This window comes from Bos indicus x Bos taurus, chromosome 13 (assembly GCF_003369695.1).
Source record: "Bos indicus x Bos taurus breed Angus x Brahman F1 hybrid chromosome 13, Bos_hybrid_MaternalHap_v2.0, whole genome shotgun sequence".
Lineage (NCBI taxonomy): Eukaryota > Metazoa > Chordata > Mammalia > Artiodactyla > Bovidae > Bos > Bos indicus x Bos taurus.
Genome location: NC_040088.1, coordinates 40,708,439 through 40,734,260, shown reverse-complemented (window position 1 = coordinate 40,734,260; position 25,822 = coordinate 40,708,439). Strand labels below are relative to the sequence as shown.

General features: G+C 53.0%; 1 protein-coding gene across 2 annotated transcripts in view; it reads right to left on the bottom strand.

Annotated features, from left to right (window-relative positions):
- The window catches only part of ACSS1 (acyl-CoA synthetase short chain family member 1), a 45,052-nt gene that overhangs the window by 7,385 nt on the left and 11,845 nt on the right, over positions 1-25,822 (bottom strand). For both annotated transcript variants that reach the window (XR_003514110.1, XM_027559548.1), the window contains exons 3-7: positions 13,510-13,709; positions 7,670-7,845; positions 7,152-7,304; positions 3,220-3,367; positions 2,125-2,262 (exon numbers count right to left, since the gene is read on the bottom strand). Coding sequence is in view for 1 of the 2 variants with exons in the window: in XM_027559548.1 (XP_027415349.1) it covers positions 2,125-2,262; positions 3,220-3,367; positions 7,152-7,304; positions 7,670-7,845; positions 13,510-13,709 (815 nt within the window). In the remaining variant the exon portion in view is untranslated. The remainder of the gene's footprint in view (positions 1-2,124; positions 2,263-3,219; positions 3,368-7,151; positions 7,305-7,669; positions 7,846-13,509; positions 13,710-25,822) is intronic.

Sequence of the window (25,822 nt, the reverse complement as noted above, 5' to 3'; positions counted from 1 at the left end):
AGTTGTCCTGAAAGGCACACAGGAGACTTGAGAAAGCAGCGAGATCATCCTATTTATGGCCACTGAAGAATACAAATGACAGTGAGATATTTTCACCATCAGAGGGTCAAAAACCAAGAGGCTGGCAAGAGTGTGGAGGAAACACCAGCACATACACCACCTGAGTGCAGCTTAGGAGCGATGCAGGCATTTCTCTTCCTGTTTGTTTATGGTCATCCCAACAGGGGACCGAACCCATGCCCCTGCAGTGGAAGCTCAGAGTCCTAACTACAGGACCACTAGGGAAATCCCTCTCTTCCTGTTTAGAAGTGACACTCCTGCTGCAACTGCTTTAGGGGCCTGCTGCTGGCAGAATCCAGTAAAGCCACACACACACTCATTCTGTGATGAGAAGGCCACTCCCAGTGCCCAGCCCCAGAAGGAAACATGGACAAGGATGTTCCTGCAGCCTGGAGCTAAAAACGGTCCATGGAGCAGAGAATGGCAAAGTGAATCATGGCACTTTCCTGATGGACCAGCACCGGCCAAAGCACGGAGCGGACCCAGCGCAGGAGCCGCTGTGCTGGTCACCCCTCTGCCAGTGCGGCCACATGTCGAGGTGCAGGAAAGTCGTTCTGGCTCACATTCCATTTAACTTGGACTTAGGCTGACGACAGCCCGTCTGTGGCCTGTCAAACAGACCCTGTAATCTCCTTTAGTCATTAAAGAAAAGGGGAAAGGGCATCACTGACCAGAAATTTAGGAGATAGAGATAAATGCCTCCTGCCTGGGATGCCGACGCTGGGACTCCTTTGATGATAAGACTCTTCTCCCAGGGCCACAGCTGTATTGACTCTGTGTACGTGCTGATAGGCTTCTTCAGAACCTTGAAGGCATGTATCCCTGACTTGTTTGATGTACTTTGTTCTGATAAGACAGAATTGCTAAAAACCATACTTCTCTGGCAGAGAAAGCAATGGCACCCCACTCCAGTACTCTTGCCTGGAAAATCCCATGGATGGAGGAGCCTGGTAGGCTGCAGTCCATGGAGTCGCTAAGAGTCAGACACGACTGAGCGACTTCACTTTCACTTTTTACTTTCATGCATTGGAGAAGGAAATGGCAACCCACTCCAGTGTTCTTGCCTGGAGAATCCCAGGGACGGGGGAGCCTGGTGGGTTGCTGTCTATGGGGTCGCACAGAGTCGGACATGACTGAAGCGACTTAGCAACAACAACATACTTCTCTGGAGCAGCTCCTCAGATCTAGCCTCCTCAGCTTGGCTTGAATAAAACTCTCTTCTATTCTTATTAGTCGCTCGCAAAGAGTCGGACACGACTGAGTGACTAAACAACAATTCTTATTATACACTGGTTACTGACTATTTTCCTCGACAATACCCTGGTCTCAGAATACCACACAAGCCTCTGCTATTGGCACTGGTTATGCAGCTGAGCTGCCCCCTGTTAGAGGCCCGGCTAGCCTGTGAGGGCTCCCTGGGGCAGGGGGTTTCAGCACACTCCTTGTCCAAGAGAGTGGCTCTGGTCACAGGCTTTAGAGAGTGAGGCCCACAGGAGTCTGCCAGGCCTGGGAGACACACAGACCCTCAAACAACATCTCCCTCATTACCTGATACTGCTTCCTTAGCAACTAAATCCCCTACGGGAGAACAGGCCTGAAACCTTCCCCCTCCCAGGACCACCTCAACTCAAGGTCACCTAGGTCACCTTTCCAAAACACCCTCACGTGACCTGGCGACATGGATCCAAATTACCATACAAGCGAAGGTAACCTCTAATCTCGAAACACTGTCCCTGCCTGGAGAAACGCACCCAAGGGCAGAACGGCACGGATGCCAGTGCTAGGAACAGAGCGGGTAAAATCCCGGGCAGCCGCGGGGAACCAGGCCGGCCTGACCTTCCCACACTGCTGAGTTTTCATAATGAAGATGGAGCACAGACAAGGTCGCAATGCTGAGCTCCAGTCCCTCCATGGCTGTGGGCTCCAGGAAAGGGCTTCCAGGGAGGACATCTGCTTTCTACTGGCTGTGGCCACATCAAGTGGACTCAGCGCAGACACGGCCATCATGATGAAGCATCCAGAGGCCTACGCAGCTCCAACACACATGCGCCTGCAGCCGCTCACCTGAGCCCAGGGTCCGCAGAGAAGAGCGGTCATACTTCTTCACCCAGGAGTCCTCGAACTTCAGCAGCAGCCGGTAGGCTGTCGGGGCGCCATAGAACTGATTGATCTTCAGCCTCTGCACCGTCTCCCAGTACCGACCTATGAGAGGCCCCGGGTCATGTCACCTCCGTGAGCCTCACTCAGAGGTGACCCACGTTACCATGTGCTGGATGTATGCAAACACCTGCAGTGTCCACGAAACCCACTCTGTACCACTGCTGGAAGGGGAGGGGCTCCCTGTGCGCCACCTCCGCACACCCCACATGGGGGACTGGAGCCATCGCCTGGCCCTGGGCCTGCCAGCCCACGTCCTGACCCACATGACACAGCAAGGAAGCAGTCAAAGGGATGTTACGGTGAAATAGCACCAATGCAGAACCCACATCCAGGAGGACATACACAGCCTCCAGAGGTGACCAGTGCTCCCTGGAGCAGCGGTGACACACAGGACGCACGGGCCCTATCACCCCCAACTCACTGAGGCCACCTGAGACGTGCCTCCCATCCCTAGCCAGGCCCCCTGCATGTCTTCCAGGAGCTCAGCTGGCCTCTGCAGGAGGCTGGAGAGGACCCAGGCAAGGGACCAAAGTTCTGGGCACAGAGCTATCATTGCCGTGGACTGCCTGGGCGACAGCCTCGGTACAACTTCCAACATCCAGTCACATTTGAACAGATGCTGGAGGACGCGGTGGCATGAGGGAGAGAGATGCCAGGAGAGCAAGACGGGGGTCCTCAAAGGAATGCCACTCCATGGCAGCGGCTCCAGGTCACACTGCCCGAGTGGCCCGAAGGACAGGCAGCAGGGGACCCAGGAGGCTGGCCACTGGCCTGGGCTTCGAGGAAGGGCAGGATCCAGTCAGGTGGCCGCAGAGGTGAGAGGGACGTTAGGGTGGGTGGTCTCTTGAAGCCTTCAGAGGTCAGACCCTCTCCACTGCTCGTGTGACCCCTCTGCACACCTGGCCTGGCCCGGCAGCTTTGTCATCAGGACTCTCCACCACTCGCCCCACACCCCCCCAAACCTCTGCTCCTTCTTCCGGCCCCTCCTGCAGCCCGCACCCGCATCAGGGTAAACCGGAGTGCTCTCAAAAAGGACACTGGTCGCTCCATTGCAGAGGGGCCCGTACACCACATAGCTGTGTCCCGTGATCCAGCCGATATCAGCCACGCAGCCGAAGACGTCACCTGGCCGGTAGTCAAACACAAGCTGCAGAGACAGGGGAGGGGCTATCAGGAGCTTGGCAGCAGTTCCTGCACGTCACTGGGCGTGTCCTGTCACCGAGCCCAGCTGTGGCAGAGCAGCCACGGCGAGGATCCGGCCACTGGGGACAGCAGAGAGAGCCAGACTCCAGAGAGGACACTCCAGGAGCCCAGCACAAAGCCCACCCATGTGCCAGGAGCCACCCAGCACTGGTCCTGAGGTGGGGTTGGGGGGCAGAAGTCAGGGCCTTGGGGGAGCCGGAGAAGCCTGTGTCCTAACACAGGTGGGAGCCACATGTGTACCCACAGGCGAACTCCATCCAGTCCTGTGTCTAAGATAAGGGCACCTCTGCCTTTAGTGGTTTAGTCGCTAAGTCATATCTGACTTTTGCGACCCCATGGACTGTAGCCCACCAGGCTCCTTTGTCCATGGGATTTCCCAATCAAGATTACCGGAGTGGGTTGCCATTTTCTTCTGTATTAAGTTACACCATAATTTTTAAAAATCTTTTAAAAAGGGCAAAAAAACAAAAGCCAAATTGACCGAGAAACATATCAAGCATCATCAGCTTTTAAGAACCTGAGATATGGCCATCTCCTTATTCTTGCCAAAGGGTCAAACCTGAGCCTGACTCAGTCTGCAGGTCCACCTGCCCGTTTGTAGGAGACAAAGGGAAAGAGCGACACAGGGCCGGGCGCTACGATGGACAATGTTTAAGGCAGTGAAGGGATGGAGGAAAATCCACCTGTAAACATGGCTTACCCACAACTACCAGTGTGCGGGAGACAGTGAAGGACGGGGAGCCTGGCATGCTGCAGTCCGTGGGGTCACAAAGTTGGACACAGCTGAGTGACTGAACAACAATCAGTGGGCAACAGTAAGCTACAGTATCTAGGGATGCACGTTAGGGTGACAAAACTAGGAAACCAGGGCAGGGACACTATAAAACCCAGGATGCATGTCGAGGGGCAATGGGGGACTCTGATCAGGTGGGCCAGGAAGGGGCTTCCATGTCAGGCGGAGGTATTCCGGTTTTTGACTGAAGTGGGTTTGTTGAGCAATCATTTGTGAAATCACACATTTCATTTTGACGGTTTTCTGTATCTGTGTTTTTGTTTTATTTAGCTGGGCCAGGTGTTAGTTGTGGCAAGCAGGATCTTTAGTCTTCACTGCAGGATCTTTAGCTGTGGCATACAGGATCTCGTTCCCTGACCAGGGATTGAATCTGGACCCCTTGCATTGGGAGCATGGAGTCTGAACTGCTGGACCGCCAGAGAAGTCCCTGTGTCTGTGTTCTCTTTTGCAGTAAAGGTGGTTTTTAACCTTTGGATGAGCAGTCCCATCTCCTGCTGCCACAGACACACCCTGAGGTCCCCCAGCAGTTCCCAGACAGCACAGCGGTCCCAAGTTGGCCAGGACCCTGCGGAGCTGTGAGCAGAGGCTGAATCTCAAGGAAACAGCACTCCTGCTCCACCAGTGAAGCAGGACACCCACACCCCAAAGCCCACAGCATCCTGAGACTGAGAGGGTTTTAATACAATGCATACCCACCATGCCACGTCTTTCAAGAGACTGGTGTTCTGTCTCCTTGCCGTTCTTGGAAGGACAGCAGGTGCCCGGGACCAGCAAGGCACCCCGACACCACCACTCACATCCCTGAAGCCTGCTCACATCCCCGCCACCCTTGCAGACTCAACTTCCCTTTCCCTGAAGAAACCAACAGTCCTAACACCTTCAGCACATGCACGGACACACACATATGTGCACACTCACAGACACACGCTTACATACAAAAGGCTGAAAGTTTCTATTCCTAATGCTTTAAAATGCCCTCACTGAACTGAAGAGAAATTCAAAAGATGGTCCCGCCCTTGCATCCCCATTGCTTCTGCTCATGCAGACAGTGCCCTAGTAACGCTTGAAAACAAATGAAGATTATTTCACCACATTGACAGCTTCCCTAATGCTGTGTGTGTGTTAGTCGTGTTCATGCTCAGTTGTATCCGATTCTTTGTGACCCCGTAGACCCCACCACACTCCTCTGTCCATGGAATTCTCCAGGCAAGAATAATGGAGTGGGTTACCATTCCCCTCTCCAGGGGGATCTTCCCAGGAATTGAACCCAGGTCTCCCACGTTCAGATTCTTTTCCATCTGAGCCACCTGCTACTGCTAAGTCACTTCAGTCGTGTCCAACTCTATGTGACCCCATAGACGACAGCCCACCAGGCTTCCCCATCTCTGGGATTCTCCAGGCAAGAACACTGGAATGGGTTGCCATTTCCTTCTCCAATGCATGAAAGTGAAAAGTGAAAGTGAAGTCGTGTCCGACTCTTCGGGACCCCATGGACCACAGCCTACCAGGCTCCTCCATCCATGGGATTTTCCAGGCAAGAGTACTGGAGTGGGGTGCCATTGCCTTCTCCGATCTGAGCCACCAGGGAACCCCTAGTGCTAATTTCGTTAGCATTAGGGAAATAGGGAAACACTTTGACTCATTCTTCGACTTCTTAGTGTTCAGTCTCAGTAGTTGCATTTTCCAAAGTGTTCTGACTTACCCAACGTTTCAGTCTTTGCAACACGCTCCCCAGAGCTGAGCAAGGGACTTTCAGATAAGAACGGCTCCGTGATGATCACGGTCACCCAGCAGCCAGACAACAGGGGCTTTAACATGGATAGTGTCAAACGTAATACCTCATCTGCCTGGCCTGGTTCTAGCCATATCTATTGTTCTGCCTCACTTCCACAACCTCAGAGCTGCCCACGAGTGGCCAGCACTCACAGGCCGCATCTCTGCCTTCCAGCACTGGCTCCTAGTCCACACTCATCCATGAGGTCCGCCTCCAAGTGACTGACCTGGCTGATCAGCATAGCACTCCCCCAAGCCCCCCAGTGACTGAAGGGACAGGGCCCTGGACCTCAGCCAGACTGTGGGTGCTCTCAGTGTCCAAGCCTTGCTTGGATAGACCTGGGCTTCCGGGTCACCTGGCCAGTCTGCTCCACTGCTGCTCACGCTGATAGGGGCTGAGTTCTGCCTCTGGCCAGAGAAAGTCAGGTCCACAGATAGTATCCTGAGAGCTCGTCCCTGACCCCTTGAAAGGGTCAGCTCCTCCCCAAGGCAACCAGGGATGCACAGTAACCAGAACCCCCCACCAACCCACTCATATTTAAATGAGTACTGATTTTTAAATGCATTTACTGGAATAAAGCTGTTTCAGATAATTTGCTTCATAATCCTTAAAGGACGGCCCTCTGGATGCAATCTCCATGGACTAAATTTAAGTTTCCTCATAAAAGCAAATCTTTAAAAAAATTTTTTCCTTTTAAATTGAGGCCCCAGTAAGCAGAGCCTAGAGGCCACAGTACTTTAGAGGCCCATGAAAATGTTTTACTTTCTTTTAAAATCAGATCCAAAAGATCTCTTAAACAGAAGAAAGCATTTTAAAAAATAATAGCAATGTACTCATCCTTACACCAATGCAGTCATATGGGAGAAGGGCCCAGGAAAGCTGGAGTGTCCAGGGCATCCAGTGCCGGAAAGCAGCTGTGCCAGCAGCATGGCAAGCCCCACAAAGGCTCAGCACACATGTGATGGGCTGAGGACAAGCAGGAGACATGCGTGCGGGACCCAGGCCCTTCTGACAGGCACAGACACTGCCCCATAAGCCCACCCCTCCAACCACGCTGATGCCAGCACTCCTGGCCCTGCTCTTGAACACAGCAGCAGTTGTGGCCCCCCAGTCCAGCCTCCCTTGGCCCCTCCCCCAGATCACCCCAGGGTTGTGCCTTACCCGGTGCGTCAGGGCAGCATAGAGCAGGTAACCCGCCTGGGTGTGGACGAGCCCCTTGGGCTTCCCGGTGCTCCCCGAGGTGTACAGGAGGAAGAGTATATCCTCACTGCCCATGCTCTCCGGGGCACATACCGGCTCCTCCTTGGCCATCTCCTGTGAGGGAGAGGACCAGATGGCCCATCTAGGATAGAGACTTTGCCCCACACCCAGCCTCCCAGAGACCTCCTCTCCCCCATAGCCGCAGGACTTGGGAGACCAGGCTCAGAGTTCACTTTATCTAGCCCGCCCTAGTTAATGCCAGATTAAAGGATGGATCCTATCATTTCGTTATGTGAAGTGTTTCCCTCTGTTTGTGGACTTTGAGTTCCATCTTCCCCACCAGGATGGAAGCCCATCAGATAACACAAAGGAACACTGGGCACCTCTGGGGGACCCATTGAGAACTACACTCTAATAAGACCCAGTTAATCCAATGGCAACCTCTTCTGCTCAAACTATACAAAAAAAGATAGACTCACCTGCTCAAGGGAAACATCCAGATGCCCCATGTGGACCTTGTTGTCTGTCCTGTGAGCCACCAGGACATGCTGGACGGATGGGCAGACCTTTATGGCTTCGTCCACGATCTTCTTCAGCTGCACCACGCGCCCTCCCCGGAGTCCTTGGTTGAAGGTAATAACCACCTTGCACTGGGCTATCGGAGTCAAATGCAGGAATTTCTGGTCAGTTTCCTCCCCACTCTGACTCTCACAGCCCAGACCACCACACGTCCCAGGCTTAAGGGTGTGATGGAGAAAGTCCATCCTTGAGCAAATGTGAAGTTCCATCTGCTCTGGGAACTTCGTGCTCAGAACCTGGGAGGAGTGGGTATAATGGAGAGAAGCCACTGGAAGCTCAACTCTTCCAGATTCCCACTCCCACCTGCTCTGGGGGGACCCTACACCACCCACCCTCCACCCACAACACCCAAACCTGGAATAAACTGAAGGGATCAGGGCTAAGGTGGGCTACTGTACAACTGGCCCCTGAGGAAGAGCCTGGAACAAACATCCAGCTGCCCTGCTGACGACCACACATGGCCCTCAACCTGTGGTGTGGGCACAGAGGCCTGATTCGGAGCCATGGGCAGAGGTGCTGGGGAACCACCCCACTCAGCAGCCCTCAACCAGGTTCCTCGCCCCTTGGGGGTCATGCTGATGCATGGGGCCCCATAGCCTTCGGGATTCCCATGCGGTCTGAGACCTGGCCACCCATGGGGGCAGGTCCCCAGCCTCACACCCCACAGCCCACAGTGCCTCCCAGGACCCCCTCCCCAGTGAACTGCCTGCACTTGAATTCTCACTCCAGGACCAGCTCCTGGGGCCCTACCCGAGGCACTAGTCTCCCTCAGCTTCGCGGTCTGAGATGCACTTTCGAAAGGCATGCTCACAGCCTCTCTTCCTCCCAAGCAAGAACCCTGGAGGTGGCACAGCCCTCCTGGCCACCTGAGACAGGTGGACAGAGCCTGCCTGAGATTCTCCAGGCCCGTCTCCCTGGGCGGGACTGTCCAGGGAAGCTCTGCATCGGGCAGGAAGGGAGACGGGCCAGCTGAGGGAAAGGACATATGAGGCAGGATGCTCAGGATCCCCTGGAGGAGACAGCAGCCCCTGCCCATCCTGGGTGCTGGGACCCCGGCCTCCGTGATGCAGGCCTTACTCCTGGTGCCCACCTGTGCAAGGCCTCCCTGCCTGAGTGGTCCTCCAGGACTGGAACCTCCAGGCCCTGGCAGATCCAGTCCCCAGGAGGTGCTTGGGGAGCCTCCACTCCCTGAGGCCCCTGAGGACGGGCAGCAGGGCCGCAGCAAGTGCATCAGCACAGGTGGGACCACAGACACTTTGTGGGAATTTGCTTTCACCCTAGTTTTTTTCTTTTTTACCAGATCTCAGCATCTGTATTTGTCTGTGTTTGTTTGTTTTAATATTTAGTTATTTTCCTCTATGCTGGGTCCTCATTGCTATGCATGGGCTTTCTCTAGATGCAATGAGCAGAGGCTACTCTCGAGTTGCCATGTGTGGGCTTCTCATTGCGTGGCTTCTCTTGTTGCAGAGCATGGCTCTTGGACATGAGGGCTTCTCGAGTTGCAGCTCGCAGGCTCAGTGGTTGTGGCACATAAGGTAGTTGCCCTGTGGCAACGTGGAATCTTCTGGGACCAGGGATCAAACCCATGTCCCCAGCATTGGCAGACAGATTTCCCAACCACTGGACCACCAGGGGAGTCTTATATTTGTTTTTAATTGCTCCCATGGCCAATTACCACAAATTTAGTGTCTCAGAACACCCATTTTGTTTTTTTAGCTTATGGTTCTGTAGCCTGGGTGAGCTCGGCAGGGTTCTCTGCTTAGAGTTTCACAGCCAGTATCAAGGGGTCAGGGGTTGGGGATCTCACCTGAAGCTCGGGGTAGAATCTGCTTCCAGGCTATTCAGGTGTTGGCAGAACTCAGTTCCATGTGACTGCAGGACTGAGGTCCCCACCTTGCTGACAGTCAGTCAGGGGTTGCCCTCAGCTTTTAGAACCACTACACCCCCCTGGGGCAACACCTCCTCATCCTCAAAGCCAGCAAAGGCAGGCCAAGTCCTTGCCCCACTTTGAATCTCTCTGACCTTCCTCTCTGCCACAGCTTCAGCCAAAGAGAGTTCTCTGTTTTTAAGGACTTGGGTGGTCAGATTGGGACAACCTGCATCATCCCCCACCTTAGCACCCCATCACACCTGCAGAGGTCATCTGCCACGGAAGGGACATATTCACAGCTACTGGGGATTTGGGCACTGGCAATCGCTCGGGCCACTATTCTGCCCCACAGCCTTTGCTATGAGGGAGCTTACATCAATCATGTGCAAGGCCACATGAAGAGGAAGAGACCCCTGGCCCCTCCAACCATCCAAGCCAACCCAGCTGATGTCCCAGATACCACAGAGCATGGTGAAGCCATTCCCACTATGCCCACCTGACTCCTGCCCCACAGAATCATGAAATATAATAAGAAAGTATACTATTCTAAGTACTAACTTTTGGAGTAGCTTGTAATACAGCAACAGATAACCAAAATACTACCCTCACTGACCCAAGAGAACACAGACATTTGTCCCAATAGGGTCTTACCCCCAGGAAACTGACATCTGAATGGAGGTGTAGGGTGTTGGGGAAGAGTTGCTTAATGGCAAAGTTCTGGAGAAAAGCTATAGGAGTTTTCCCTACTGAGCCTCTTGGAGCTGACTGGGCCCTGCCTTCCCATGGCCTGGCTGTTTAGGATTCCCGAGGTCTAGGAGTTGCCCTGCATCCAGTTACCAATTCCCCAGAATCAGCTGCTTTTTCTTATTTCAGAGAATCTTAACAGAAACATTTGGTAACTATGACCACATCAGCAAAACAGAAAAGGAGCAGCCTAATGTAATGTTAACAGCAGCAGCAGGATGCCTGGGTTCAAACCCTGCGTCTGTCACTAAACAGCAGTATGATCCCGGGCAAGTGACTTCACTTCTCTGTGCCTTGGTCCCCAGGACCACATGGCTTCACTGGAGAATTCTACCAAATAAAAATAAACTAACATCAATCGTTCTCAAACTCATCCTAAAAATTGCAGAGGTGGAAATGCTTTCTCACTCATTCTATGTGGCTAGCATTACCCTGATACCAAAATCAGACAAACACATCACAAGAAAAGAAAACTACAGACCAATATCCCTTATAAACACTGATGCAAAAATTCTCAACCAAATGCTAACAGACTGTATCCAGTAGCATAGCAATAAGGTTATATATCATAACTGCTGCTAAGTCACTTCAGTCGTGTCCGACTCTGTGCGACCCCATAGACGGCAGCCCAAAAGGCTCCCCCATCCCTGGGATTCTCCAGGCAAGAACACCGGAGGGGGTTGCCATTTCCTTCTCCAGTGCATGAAAGTGAAAAGTGAAAGTGAAGTCGCTCAGTCGTGTCTGACTTTTAGCGACCCCATGGACTGCAGCCCACCAGGCTCCATGGGATTTTCCAGGCAAGAGTACTGGAGTGGGGTACCATTGCCTTCTCCAATATATCATGACTAAGAGGGATTTATTCCTGGAACGCAAGGATGGTTCAACATACGAAAATCAAGGATAGATATATATATCAGTGGAGCATAATAGAGAACTCAGAAAAGAGCCCTCAAATATACAGTCAAGTTAGTTTTGACAAGGATGCCAAGACCATTCAACGTGGGAAAAATCGTTTCTTCAACAAATGGTTCTGTTATTGCTGGATATGCACAGATTAAAAAAAACGAAGTTGGACCCTTACCTCCCACCATATACAAAAACTAACTCCAAATGCATCAAAGACCTAAATGAAAAAGCTAAGGCTATTAAAAACACTCTTAGAAGAAAACACAGAGACCAATCTTCATAACGTTGTATTCAGCAACTGAATCTTAAATAATACACCAGAAATACAAACAACAAAAGGAAATAGATGAACTGGACTTTATCACAATTAAAAATTTTTGTGCATAAAAGGTCAATATTGAGAAAGCAAAAAGACAACACAGGGAATGAGATAATTGTGAATCATATATCTGATAAAGGTACAGTATCTACAATATATAGAGAACTCACAACTCAACAACAACAAAAAAGACAAATGACCAGTTAGAAAAAGAGCCAAGGACTTAAGCAGACATTTCTCTGAAGAAGACACAAATGGACAACAAGCACATAAAAAGATATCCAGTGATATTAGTCATTTGGAAAATGCAAATCAAAACTACAATGAGATACCACTTCCGACCCACTGGGACGGCTATAATTATTTTAAAAGGAAAATAAGTGTTGATGAGGATTTGGGGAAATTGGAACCCTCACACATTGCTAGTGGACATGGAACACAGAGCAGTTCCACTGGAAAAGTTTTGCAGTTCGTCAGTAAGTTAAAATAGATTTACCACATGTGCCAGCAATTCCATTCCTAGGTATACACCCAAAACAATAGAAAGAAGGTGTTCTTGTACATAAACGTTCATAGCAGCTCTATTCACAATAGCCAAAAATTAGAAACAAGTCAAAATGCCCATAAACAGATAAATGGATAGACAAAATGTAATCTATCCATACAGTGAGATATTATTCAACTACAAAAATAAATGAAATACTGATTCACACTACAACACAGGCCCATCTTGAAAACACCATGCTTGGTGAAAGAAGTGGGACACAGAGTGCCACACATTGTAGGAGTCCGTTTTTACAAAACATCCAGAACAGACAAATCACAGAAAGAGAAAGCAGATCGGTGGTTGCCAGGGGCTGGATGAGGGGAAATGGTGAATGCCTGCTTTATGGATATGAGATGTCCATTTGAGGGATGGAAAATTCTGGAATAGTGATGATGGTTGCACGACACTGTGAATGTGCTTAATGTCTCTGAATTGTACACTTTAAAGTGATGCAATGGTATCAGGAAAAAGGAGAGGGTGGAAATGGCAAAAGTCTTATCTCATATGGTATTTATGAAGACTAAATTAAAATTATAGGAGATGACCTTCACAGATTGCTTAGACAGAGCCTGGCACACAGTAGGTGCTAAAGTTGAGAGAAAGAGAAGGGAATGGCAGCACCAACCCTGAAAGCAACAGGAAATGTTGGAAGGAAGCAGAAAGGCTCCCAAGTCTTTCCTAAAGAGGGTGGTCAGCAGAGGTCTGAGAACTCTGCCCTTCAGCTCTGTCCACTACCCAAAGGCAAGTCTTCTGTGAGACACAAAGAATTCCCAACGGCCCCCAGAACTTGGCACCCTCCTGGGGGAGCCAGCTCAGCAAGCCCTCCAGGATCTCAAGGGAGCAGGGATCTGGCTGTACAAACAAGGGGCCACCATGCAGACACTCTGCCCTCTGACACCAGAAAAAAAAAAGGAGACGATATTGCTCTACACACCTGTCTGGGAGCCTCTGACCTACCTGCACACAGAAAGTCAAAGATACACCACAAGGCCCATATCTGACTCCATCATTCCTCACCACAAAGGCTTTCATCTGTTGACTGATGGAACCTTCCCTATGCCTCCCCAGCCTCCTTTCACCCTACGTTTCTTCCTGCCTCCACTGCAGCCACATAGCCTCCTCCAGCGGATACCTATGCCGTTCCCTCCACCTGGAATCTTCCTTCTTCATGTGGTTCAATCCAGTGCACTTGGATCTCAGCTCATAGAGCAAACGCTCATTCAGCCACACACTGTGCTTGGCAGTGCCTGTCATCTGTCTCTGTGACTTTCAGTGATGTCTGCCACCACCCTGAGTCCCTGAAGGCCAAGGGAGACCCAGATTTCTCCCTCCATCCCACTGCCCACATGCTCACCATCGTTGATCCTCCCAGCCAAGGACCCCACACTGAAGCCAGCAAAGATGACATTGTGGATGGCTCCGATCCTGGCACAGGCCAGCATGGCAGCCACAGCCAGTGGGGAGACAGGCATGTAGATGGCCACTCGGTCCCCTCGGCGGACTCCATACCTCTTGAGTGTGTTGGCCAGGCGGCACGTGGTCTCCAGTAGCTCCCTGCAGCACAAGGGAGGGAGGGCCGTCAGAGAAGGGGGAGGGCTGGAACAGTTCTGCAAACTGCAGGCACTGCAACCCCAACCAGCCTGAAGAGGGCAGCCGCTGGAACACCTGGTACATGGGACAATCTTTTCAGAAAACATTATAACTTTGTAGGCTGGTACTGACATGGATTCACGATCACACTGCTGAGGAAAATCACCTGCCCCTCGTCCACAGAGAACAGGGCTTCTCAGACCTGGGATATCTGGTCCCCGAGGCTCCTGACACATCCACCCTGAGAGGCCCCAGTTCTCTGGGTCAACACAGGCCTTGCTGAGCAGGGCACCCCCAATTCTGTGAAGCCACAGAACTTTGGGGAGGAAGGAAGCCCATGGGCCTGTGGCAGGACTGCGGGGGTGAGGGATGGGGATGCTGAACACCATGCCCTCACCTCACACACCCACGAGGCCCCTGCCTCCACTCCCAGTCTTAGGCTCGGCTAGCCGATCAGAGTGCAGCATCCCCCTGAACAAGCTGATTGATTGGCCTGAGGTTTGTGTATGACCCAACCCAACCCTGGGAGGATGACATTCCCCCAGAAACCAGGGGTCTGCAGCAGAACCAGGGGTGGGGGAAGTACAGGAGGGCAGAAGCAGCTGCACAATGAGTTCAACTCTATTTCCCAAGTGGTCCTGCTGAACCTCACTTCCCACAGGAAGGGAAGTTCCCCATTTTTGCTGCTTTTGTTTTATTGTATTTGTTATTTAACAGAAAGAGCTGGCATGGAAGGGCAGAGTAAGTTCGTCCCACACATGGCTCCACCCTTGTGGCCAGGACCCAGGAGTGTTTGTGGTTGCCCCATGCTCAGAGACCCAGAAAGGGGCAGCCTGGCAAGGGCCACCAGGAAACAAAGGGGGGGTGGTGATAGGCTTTGGGGGAGCCCAGATGAGAGCAGATCACCAGCATAACCAAGCAGGACCTTGTAGGACACCGCTCCCCATATACTCCGCTTTAGCTCCTCTCTGAAACACTCAGATAACCGTATCTCATACACGTTCCTGAGTCCTCTTACAGATGCTAAAACCCCCACCAAATGGAAGAAATGAACTACTTGCAGCCTCTGGACCTACTGGAGCCTGAGGACTGATCATGTTAACAGCCCGGTTACCTCACCATCAACCAATCAGAGAACTGTGCACAAGCTGTTCACATACCCTGGGACTCCCCTCCCTCACCTGGACTTTAACAGGCTTTCCAAAACCCATCGGGGAGTCCAGGTGTTTTGAGCGCCAGCTACCCTGGACACCTGCTTGGCACCCTGCAATAAACGCTGCACTTTCCTTCACCACAACCTGCTGTCAGCAGGCTGGCTCTACTGTGCACGGGTGAGCGGAGTGACTCAAGTCTGGTTTGGTAACACAAGTGCGGCCTACACTCTCTCCTGACTCCTGCCCAGACTGGCACAGGCCCCGTCCCCTCTCTTAAGGCTGTAGGACAAAAGCACCACTCACTGGCGCCCCATCCACCCTGCACCTGAGCTTGTGATGAAAGAAAGAGCACCCAGAGCGCCCCCAACAGCAAAAGCCCCAGAACCAGGGCCCAGAAACATGCCTCCTGTATGTGACAGCACTGAAGAGGCAGTCATGGTCAGTCACCCAGAAGGTGACTTAAGCGCAGCCCACATGCTGTTTTTAACAGCCCTGAAGATTTATGCAGTTGGTGCTGAGGAGATGGAGGCTCAAGTGTGTCAGAGATCAGTGGTGATGAAATCCTGTCCTTTTTCTACAGACAGAAGGATGGAAGGCAGCATTTTGAAGTGAAAGAAGGAACAGAATGGCCCAGACAGAGTGGCCTGGGTTACTCACTACAGTAGCTGGACAGGCATGGGAGCTCAGCTTTCACAGCCGGCACAAGATCACCTGAGAAACAGCACCTGAGAAACAACCCCTCCACCTTGTTGGACTGTCACACGTGTGACCGAGAAGCATCACCCACTCAGGACCCTGCCAAACATTCAGCAGAGATTATCTCTACCATCAGGCATCTTTGTTTGAAATTACTTTTAAAAGTACTAAAATCAACTCATTCACTTTGGTGAATTCATAAGATGTTAAAAATTCTGTTCTCGGTACCGTGAGGGCAAGCTGGGCACCAGACCAAGGAAATGAGAGGAGAGTGTCCTCTGGCAGCCCAGCTCTGATGGGGAAGTGAAGGCACATGAGAGGGTGAAGGGCGTTCACCGCCTCAGTTTAGGGTACGATTGCTGAGGGCAGCAGGGAGAACTTTCGGGAAAGGTCAGCGGTGGGGAGGAGGAGGAAGGCAGCAGAAGGGAGAGGATTCCTTCCGGCCAGAAGCTGCCTGGCGACCAGAGCTGGACAACCGACCTGTGTGGCCCTGGGAAGGTGCGGAGACCAAGCGACAGTAGCCAAGGTGTTCCCTGGAGGATCAAGGGGCCTCCCCACGGGCCCTGCCACTGAGTCCGCTAGGTCCCGCACTCTTTTTTTATATTTATTTATTTTTGGTTGTGTTGGGTTTTCGTTGCTGTGCAGGTTTTTCTCTCATTGTGGCAAGTGGGGGCTCCTCTCTAGTTGCAGTGTGCAGGCTTCTCTTTGTGGTAGCTTCTCTTGCTGTGGAGCACGGGTTCTAGGCACACGGACTTAGTTGCTCCATGCATGTGAGATCTTCCGGGACCAGGGATGGAACCCGTGTCTCCTGCATTGGCAGGCAGATTCTTTACCACTGAGCCACCTGGGAAGCCTGGGTCCCGCACTCTTGCTGCTGCCTCCAGAGAAGTTTCTGATAAAGAATCTGATCTGGGTAAAGCTCTTGAGTTCACTGCCCTTCCTGTCCTCTCCACCAAGGCCATAAAACTCAGGGTCGAAGAAATCCTTAAAACCTCCTTGGGGTTCCTGGCCCCATCAGTCCAGCCTCTGCTTAAACAGGGGCTGGGAGTCACCTCACACAGCACTCCCTCTTTCTTTGCTACTTCAATAGAGAAACAGTCTTCCTAGAATCAGGCCAAGATTTGTGGCTGTTCCATTTCCAGCCCTTGGTCCAGTTCAGGCCTTTAAAGATGTCCAGAATAACTCTGTCATGCAATAACAGCCCTTAAGATTCCTGGAACACTCCCTCCACCATCCCACAAAGCCTTTCTCTCCCAGCTTCTCTCCCCCAGCCCTCCAGGAACCGACTCTCACACCCTAGAAACTTCCAGGTCACAAAACAGACCCCAGCACTCCCATGGTGTCTGCTCGGGTCAGAATAAGGAAACCCAGACCCTTGACCCCAATTTTATATTTAACCATGTAAATGAAGAACACATTTATTTTTAATGCTTAACACAGGTGGCCCCAATTCAACATGAGGTCACTAACCCACTAACTATCACCACACCCAGAACAGGACTAACCAGGGCTTTGCCCTATCACAATCAGGGAATTAATTCTCAAAATCGGACTTTCCAGACTATCTATTTGTCCCTATTTAATTCCACCTCAATTTCTACTCATCTTTCCAGCGCACCCATTATTTTTTTAAAACTTGGATTTTTGTTAACAATTTCCTCCAGACTTACACCACTGGAGAATAAGGTCAGCAAACCTAGATCTTCAAATCACGAAAATGTACATGTTATGCAAGTGATCCTCCAGGTACTTAAAAATTTACTCCAGGGTACTCAAAAATCATCCAAAAGCTGTCCTTGGATATTCATGACTTCTCAGACTTTCACAAACCGATATGCTGCTTCTATATCAAATAGATAGTGCAGTCACTCAGTGACCAGTGCTCTGGGCTGTCCCTGCAGGAAACACTGCTTCCTCCTTGCCTGTGGGGTTTTTCCAAGGGACAGTGACATGCAGCTTTCTGAGAAATCACCTAACAAAATAAGTTTGAGTTCTATTTTCCAGTGCGAGGAGCAATACATTATTCGTCAATCAGGTTCTGAACAAGCTATCTACGTTTGTCTGCCAGGAGACGCCTCAGGGCCACGCCTTCCATGTGGAGGCACAAAAATGACAGGCACAAATACACAGAATTGCCTCGCCTTCAGGGTGCTGAACAGCAAAAGGCTGCCTGGCCTTGGGGAAGAAAGGAGACCTTTCACAGCCAACTCTAAGCTTCAGCTGGGAGGAACGTCCATCCAACGCTAATCCAACCACAAGTATGTGAAATCAACACAATACCTGCCTGAACACAGAGAGAAGAAAGCCATCTCTGGTCCAGCTCAATAAAAACAGGACACAGCTGGACAGACCAGGGGAATTAAGATAAGCGGGGTGTGTGTGTGTGTGTGTGTGTGTGTGTGCACGTGCACGTGTGTGTGCGCGCACACGCACTGCTGCTGTATCTAAGAAACTAATGTGGAACACACAACTTGCTTACTTGCTACAATTACTGTGGCTCTTGTGTTCACTAGCTAAGAGGCTACCTCCTTCATTGTCCACTTGCCCCACTGAGTATCAGCTTCCCTTCAGCAGGGATTTGTTCACTGCCTTCCTCCCAGTATCCAGAACCGGACCTAGTGCAGAATAAGGTGTGTGACAGATGTCTGTGGAATGGAAGAGACCAGCAGGTAAGCCTGAAAGAGCCCAGGCAGGCACAGGGTGACTGGAGCCTGGGGTCTAACCGTGAGCGCTGGTCCACCTGCAGATGCCTCCCAGCCTCCTGCACTGAGAGAGGGTCACATTGGAGAAAACATCCTGCCCCTCAGAGAGTGCAATGGGCAGGACAACCCCACTGTTAGGCCAGCCCATGGCTACTCCTCTGTCTACGCTTCCTTCTGCGGAAAAGGGAAGGAGCCCAGGGAATGGTGTCACTGGGTGTGTGGAGGCCTGCGACAGTGTCTTCTCTCCCCTAGCCTGGTGCTGACGGGAGGGGTCAAGCCCAGGGTCCAGATGAAGGACTGGACAGGACAGGTCTTCCTTCAGTCTGCTTCTCTAGACTTGACTTCTTTGGCTGCCCCAGGTCTCAGTTGCAGCGTGCGGGATCTTGGTGTGGCACACAGGCTTAGCTGCTCTGCAACATGTGGGACCAGAGTTCCCCAACCAGGGGTAAGACCCACCTTCCCTGCATTACAAGGCGGATTCTTAACCACTGGATGACCTGGGAAGCACCTACTTCTCTAGACTTTGCTATTCTCTTCAGTAAGCCATTTCTGGAAGGTGAAGATAGTAAGAAAAGCGAAGGTTGGCAAGAGAAGTGGGGCACAGCAGAAGGGACCCCTTCCCACAGGAAGAGGCTTGCCAGGCCTCGGGACCATCCCCTTCCCTCTGGCAAAACTCCTCTGGCCCAGACATTACTGTAGCCACTAAATCTGATCTAATGTGAGGCCATGTGCTTACTCTGCTACTTACTGCCACCAGAGAACAGAAGCCCAGGAAATTCAGCTGAGCGGGCTCATAACCCAAGTATGAAATTCCTCTCACGTCATGATTCGATCTCGTGACCATGACCTTGAGCAAAGGTAAGCTGCAGGGAACTGTAAAGCCACTGCCACATGTCAACACGAATACGCCCAAGCTGCCCTTGCCAACGAAGCCCCAGACACGCTCAGGGTTCGAAGCAAACAAGAGATGAAACACCACTGCTGACCCTAGGCCAGCCAGTGAACTGAGGCTCACTGAAGCTGCATGTTTTCTAAATTCCTTACAAAAAGTAAATGTATTTTTCTTGAGGCTTTGCTATACTCTGTGGAAAGTTATGAACTCAGAGAATTTCCCTCTCAGGAGAGTGTCTCAGTGAAGGACATCTGATTAGAGGTGGGGCTCCCCCCTACCCTCAACTCCCCATACACCTGGGTCCTGACTGACCCAACCATAGTACGGTCCAATAATAGGAGTACTTCTAAGGCGGTCTCCAGGACTCCTGTGCTCTGAATGTTTGCACAGTCCTTACCCCCAAAGAGGGTAGCACGAGGGGGAAATTAGGTCATGAGGGTGGAGCGCCATGATGGGATTAGCGCCCTTATAAGGGAGAATCCCAGGGATGGGGGAGCCTGGTGGGCTGCCGTCTCTGGGGTCGCACAGAGTTGGACACGACTGAAGCAACTTAGCAGCAGCAGCAAGGGAGACCCCATGGAGCTCCCTTTTTCCTTCCACTAGGTAAGGACACAGAGGGAAGGCACTGGCTATGACCAGGAGAACCCAACCAGCAGACGACCATGCTGGCACCTTGATCTTGGGCTTCCAGCCTCCACAACTGTGGGAAATAAGTCTCCATTATTTCTCAGCCCCCTCTGTCAGTGGCATTTTGTTACAGCAGTCCAAACAGACCTACAGGGTCTGTACAGCCAAAAAACACAATGTTGTAAAGCAACTATACTCCAATAAAAATAAAGGACAGGACCAAATCTGAAGTTCTAGGCACATATAAGAGCATCCTATAAACAGTAGCTATAATTACTGCAAAAAAAGGCAGAAAAAGAAAATGGGTGACAATGGGTGGTTCCTTAACAGCAGGAAGGAGAGTGAGGATGTCAGTTTACTTTTGTGTGAATTGCAGGCAGCTGCGTCATTGGCTCAGGGTGAATAAGGGTCACCGCTGTATCTGAATACAGTTACAGAAGCCCTCCCCTGCAGCCCCGTGCCCTGCAGTGGGTACTGATGGGAAGCCCTTGCTTGAGGTGGGAGGCGTCTGAGAAGGATACATCACCCACAATCGAGGCCGCTGTCAGCAGCAGGTTCTAGGTACTCAGCCACAGCCCGGGGTTCTGAGAGGCTGGGGGAAGGCAGGTGCCCCCTGCCCCTCTACCACCTGTCGTGTCTCCCCCCCACCTCCACCAGCTGCCCCATCTTCTCCAGCCATGCTCACCACCCACTGTGAGCACAAGGACCCTGCCATCCAGGCAGCCTCAGCCACCCCCAGGCCCCTGAGGGTTCACTGCCCAGAGCACTCTCCTCCTACCCTCCCCACCCCACTCCCATTCACAGTTCCTTCAGTGACAACAGCTACTGAGCAGATGTCCTGTGCCCAGCACTGCTCTGAATCCTAGGCACATCCATGGAGCCTCACAACAGCCCAAGGGTTGGAAGTTACCATCACCCATTCCATTTTCCAGATGAGGAAACTGAGGCACAGAGGACTTAAGTGACTTCTCAAGGCTATTCAGCTGAAAGGGTCAAGAATCAGGTCAAGATTAAAACCCAGTCTGGCCCCAAGGGCTGCTCTCAAAACCCACAGCTTCAGAACAACTTGAATCCTATTATAAAGGCTCCCAGACTTGACAATTTTGCCATTGGCCAAGTCCAGTGTAACAGTTTTTCTTTGTTGTTGTTGTTTAGTTATTAAGTCATGTCCGACTCTTTGCCACCCCATGGACAGTAGCCTGCCAGGCTCCTGCATCCATGGGACTCTTCAGGCAAGAGTACTGGAGTGGGTTGCCATTTCCTTTTGCAGAGGATCTTCCTGACCCAGGGATCAAACCTGGGTATCCTGCACTGCAGGTGGATTCTTTACCACTGAGCCACCAGGGAAGACCAACATTTCTACTTGGGTTGGTTCAAATTAGCAAGAGAAGTGTTCCAGGCCACTCACAGTAGTTGAATTGAGCCTAATCGATTGGCTGCCGTCTATGGGGTCGCACAGAGTCGGACACGACTGAAGCGACTTAGCAACAGGAGCAGCAGCAGCAGCAGGATGGAGGAGAATGGGGTGGGGGGTGGATTTACTTCATGATTCAGTGTTTGGCCCCACATTCAGAACCACCTGCCCCAGGGTCTGTCTCCCGCTCAATCTAAGTCTTTCCCACCCAGACACCACCCTGTGGCACAGAAGTGACAGGTCAGACTTCTTCCCTAATTCACGCCTGATTTCCCTTGGACCTCAGCACAGGCCTTCAGCCCAAGTTTTGTCTCTGGAAAAGGAGTTCTTTCCTTTCCAGACTCAGAGCCTCACTCACAAAGAGGGAGCCAGCACCAACCCACTAAGAACCCCTGAGGTTCCTGCCAGCCCCAGGCGAGAGAAGTCTGCGGCCCCAGTCCAACCATAACCAGCAGGGAGGATGGGGCTGTCAGCCCAGACCGAGCAAAGGAATTCACCCTCCCTATGGCCCAGAAACCTTGCGCCAGCTTCCCAGAGGACACTGACTGTATTTGCTGATGGGAAATTGTCAAGCCTCCCCGGATCTGGACCGCCCCGCCTTCCCAGGTTCGGATGAGGTCCAAAACAGTCACAGGCGGCCAGCAGAGAAAATGAAGGGCCAGGCAGCCCCTCCTCCCTCCCCAGGCCATCACCCCTCCCCTGGTACCTACAGTGACCCCTCCTGCCTCTAAAAGCCTGAGAGCCCCAAGCCCGGCCCCCCAGCCACTCCAGCACCTGCATTTTCTGTACCTCAGCCCACAGCCACACCAGGACTCCACCGCCCTCAGGCCCACCTGCTCTGTAGCCATCCCTTGTCCCTCCTGAAGGCCACCTGGAGCTCTCTGGCGCTGACCTCTCCAGTCAGTACTCATGGTTAACTTTGTCCTGGGGTGGGCGCGGGGGGCCAGGAACACACGGCCCTTGTTGGTGAAGGGATGTGTTGTCTGCACACAGGCGTGCAGGCCTGTCACCAGGTTTGGCCACCCGGCAGCCCCACTGTTCACACCTTTACCACTTCCAAAACTCCAGAGCACAACCCACAGAGCAGACATTGCATTGTCTGACCCCCTTTCTGGCCTTTCCAGCTCGGGGAGCCTGAGAGTCCTCGAGGCCAGCTGGGCGTCAGGTCTCATGCTTTACAACTGAGGACGACTGCGAATCCCAGTGAAGACTGTAGGCGTCAGCCACCCACACAGCAGAGGCTGCCCAGGCCTAGGGTCAAGGCCAGGACAGCAGGCCCCTGGCTGGTTATAGGGAACCCTCCAGGCAGCAGGTCTCGGGCAGCAGATGGAAGGGTCTGGCACCATGGACACTGGGGGCTGCATGTCTGCTGAGCCTCGAGGTGGCCCTGTGGGATCTCAGGGCTGCCAGCCCCCTGGGCCGTTCCCTCCAGGGGGCCTTGATTTTCTACCTCCTGGAGTCTCGAAGTGGCCAAGGAGGGGGCGGGGAGGGTGGCGGAGGAGCGTGGCCGGTTCGGCCTCCACACCGCCCAGGCACAGCTCTGGCCCCCACACCCCCAGCACACCGGGTCTGCAGCCGCCAGAAGCCCAACCACACAGCTGGAATAGAAGCCCCTCCCCTCCCGGAAGGCTGGTCCCAAGGGGCCAGGCGGAGGCCTTCGCCCCTCCCTTTACCCACCCCCGGGTGCCTGCGCTCCGCCCCTCCCCTCGGCAGGCTGCTCGTCCTCCCACAAGGCGAGGCCCTCCCACATTTCACACAGCCGAAGGGGGCTCACAGAAACAGGGGGCCAGTGCCAAGGCAGGCGATTGTTATTCACACTGAACGTCAGCCAGGGGCTTCCCAGAAAGGCCCCGTCAAGAAGGTCGACTCTCGTGGAGGACATTCCCACTACGGTGCCAAAATAGGGCCATTCTAAAATGTGAGATTCCAAGAGCTTGCTCAAAAGAAGAGGGAAAAACAGTATCTTGTAGAGAAGAATTCAAAGCATTTGCCAGCTTCAAACTAAAGTCTCAAGGAAACTTAAATATTGGTTTAAAACCAGCTTGATCCAAGTAACTCAGGAGTCCTGCCGGATTCTGGGAGACTGCATGGGGATTCCTGACCGAGTTCTGCAGTCAGAGTTACTCAGAGGCAGGCAGGGGACACCGCACACAAGCCTGGCGGCCCTTGGCCTCTTGTGCCCCAGCCCAGAGGAGCCCACCCTCACAAACCCACTTCCCCTGCCTGACAGGTGCCCCTGTTCTGGTGCCTCACGGTAAATGGCGCTGGTTCATCCCAAAGCACCCCACCTCTCCACCACCCTATACCAGTTAATAATCCTCCCCTTCAGTTGCCCTAATTTGTTAATACAGGAGTTTGCTCGCTGCAAACTGTAATTCATCTGCGGGTGAGAAGCGCCAGGTGCAAGGTTGGGGGCTGGGAGGAGCAAAAGTGCTGCCTTTTAGCAGACCCTAAATTATTCTCCCAAGGTGAGGTCCTCTTCCTGGAAAACCCACCCACCCCTCCCAGCACCAGCAGCAGCAGGGCCACCAGCCCTTCCCCTCATCAAATCTGAAATCCTTTCCTGGCATCCCTTCGCCTGGCCCGGACCTACAGCTAAATGAGGCTTGTATCCTCCCAGATCCTGGCCTGGGCTTTCATTTCCCTGGGCTGCTCAGCACCCAGCACCCAGGGGAGGAGAAAACAGGCTCCGTGAGCCAGAAATGTTCTCTAGGTCGCCCACAGTCGGGGATAAAGTGGGTGGGAACACAGGGCACCTACCCGGCTGCCCCGCCCCTCAGCGCACTGGCCTGTGAAACCCTCCTGGCCTCTCAAAACTCACTCCCAGGACTTCCTCAACGTCGTCTCCAGCCACGTCCCAGCGAGACTTCCTGCTTCCTCCTGCCAGAGCCCAGGTGGCCCTTCTGTGACAGTACAAGTGGCCACAACTGGGACACAAGCCAGCCTCTGAGGAGGTACCTCCAGGCTTCAGACCTCGCCGCCCCCTCTGCCCAGGGCTGCTGTCTGGCTGCCGCAGACAGAGGGGCGCCTCAGAGCCTGGGGACCATCCTGTGTTCCCAGTGGCCCCTCTGCACTGGGGCCAGTAATGCTCAATGCCGGCTGCCCCAGGGAGGAGGTGCCCTCCATGGGGCCGGGGCGGGGGGGCGGGCATGTGTCTGCTTTGCGCCTCCACAGGGGCTCCTCACTGTGCACCCTCTATATAAGAAAGCCCAGCCGGAACCACCACAGAAATCACCCCCTCCAGGGCTGAAGCCACAATGGAAACTCCACTCAGCTCACGTGTGGGCACATGGGGGGCGGGGGGGACAAGGCCTGCTCTCCTCACTGCAGCCCAGCCACCCAGCTCAGCTGCACAGCCTGCCCGCGACCGCAGCCGCACTGCCCTCACAGTAACCCACATTCACAGCGGAAGGCCAAGCCAGGGCTAAAATCTGCTCCAGCTTTTTTAAAAGGTCACGTCTTGGATAAGTGACAAGGTTCTACTGTAGAGCACAGGGAACTATATTCAATATCCTGTGATAAACCATAATGGAAAGCGATGTGAAAAAGAATATTTATATACATATATGCATAACCGAATCACTTTACTGTACAGCAGAAAGTAACACAACATTGTAAATCAACTATACTTCAATAAAATAAAGTTTTAAAAAAACTGTAAAGGGCTCATGTCTGGACCCCTCCTCAGAGAGCCTCAGATGGGAGATCCTGGGTCAGGGCCTGGTGAAGACTCTCAGCCCACTCTCTGCTCTGACTGGGCACCAGGCTCAGAGGCACCCCCTGCTGAGAGGCCTCGAGTGCAGTACACAGGGGCCAGCCACAGCTGTCCACTCTGCTCCCCGCCCTCTGTCCATTCCCCACTTGGAAATCCTTGGCCCAGACTCCAGGCTCCAGGCAGGCAGTGGTCTTGAACTGTCCCCCACCTGTCTAGGGGAAAGGGATTTGTGTTTGTGCACATCCCCACCCCCAAGCATCTCTAGAATCTGTCTGCTTGAACAGACCATGAAGGACCAGCTTGTGAAATAGGTACGTGGACGGCTGGGAGGAGCAGCAGCCAGTGCTATCTGGCTGAACCCCCTCAGGGAGACACCCAAGTTATCTGTGCCTGCCTGGCGTTACAGACCTCAGGCAGTGCCAGAGGGCCCAGGATTGCCGGCCTGCTGGCTCCCTCAGACGGGTTCAGACACACCTCTGTGCAGAGGCAGGCTGGAAATCAGCTGGGCGGCCCTGTGGCCCGGGCTCCGGCCTCAGGTCACAGGCTGCCCCTCCTCCCCGGGAGATGCTTGCCGGCCATCCCAGGCTGATCCCTGCCCCTTTACTTCCCATCAGGAAGTGAGTACCACGCCTGAAGAAGGAAGCGTGTCTGGAGGACAGAACCCCAGCCAAAGAGGCTGTCCTTCTCCCAGAGCCACGCGGCCAGCGCCACACAAGGCCCACCGCGCTGCCTAGTGGCCTCCGTGCCTCGGCCCAGCAGGCAGGAGGCGCCCGGGAACTGGCACAGCCAGTGCTGCAGACAGCCGTAGGACAGGATGGGGACACTGGGCTGCCCCAGGGTTCCCAAAGCAGGTCCTACCAGACCTCCCGCACCCTAG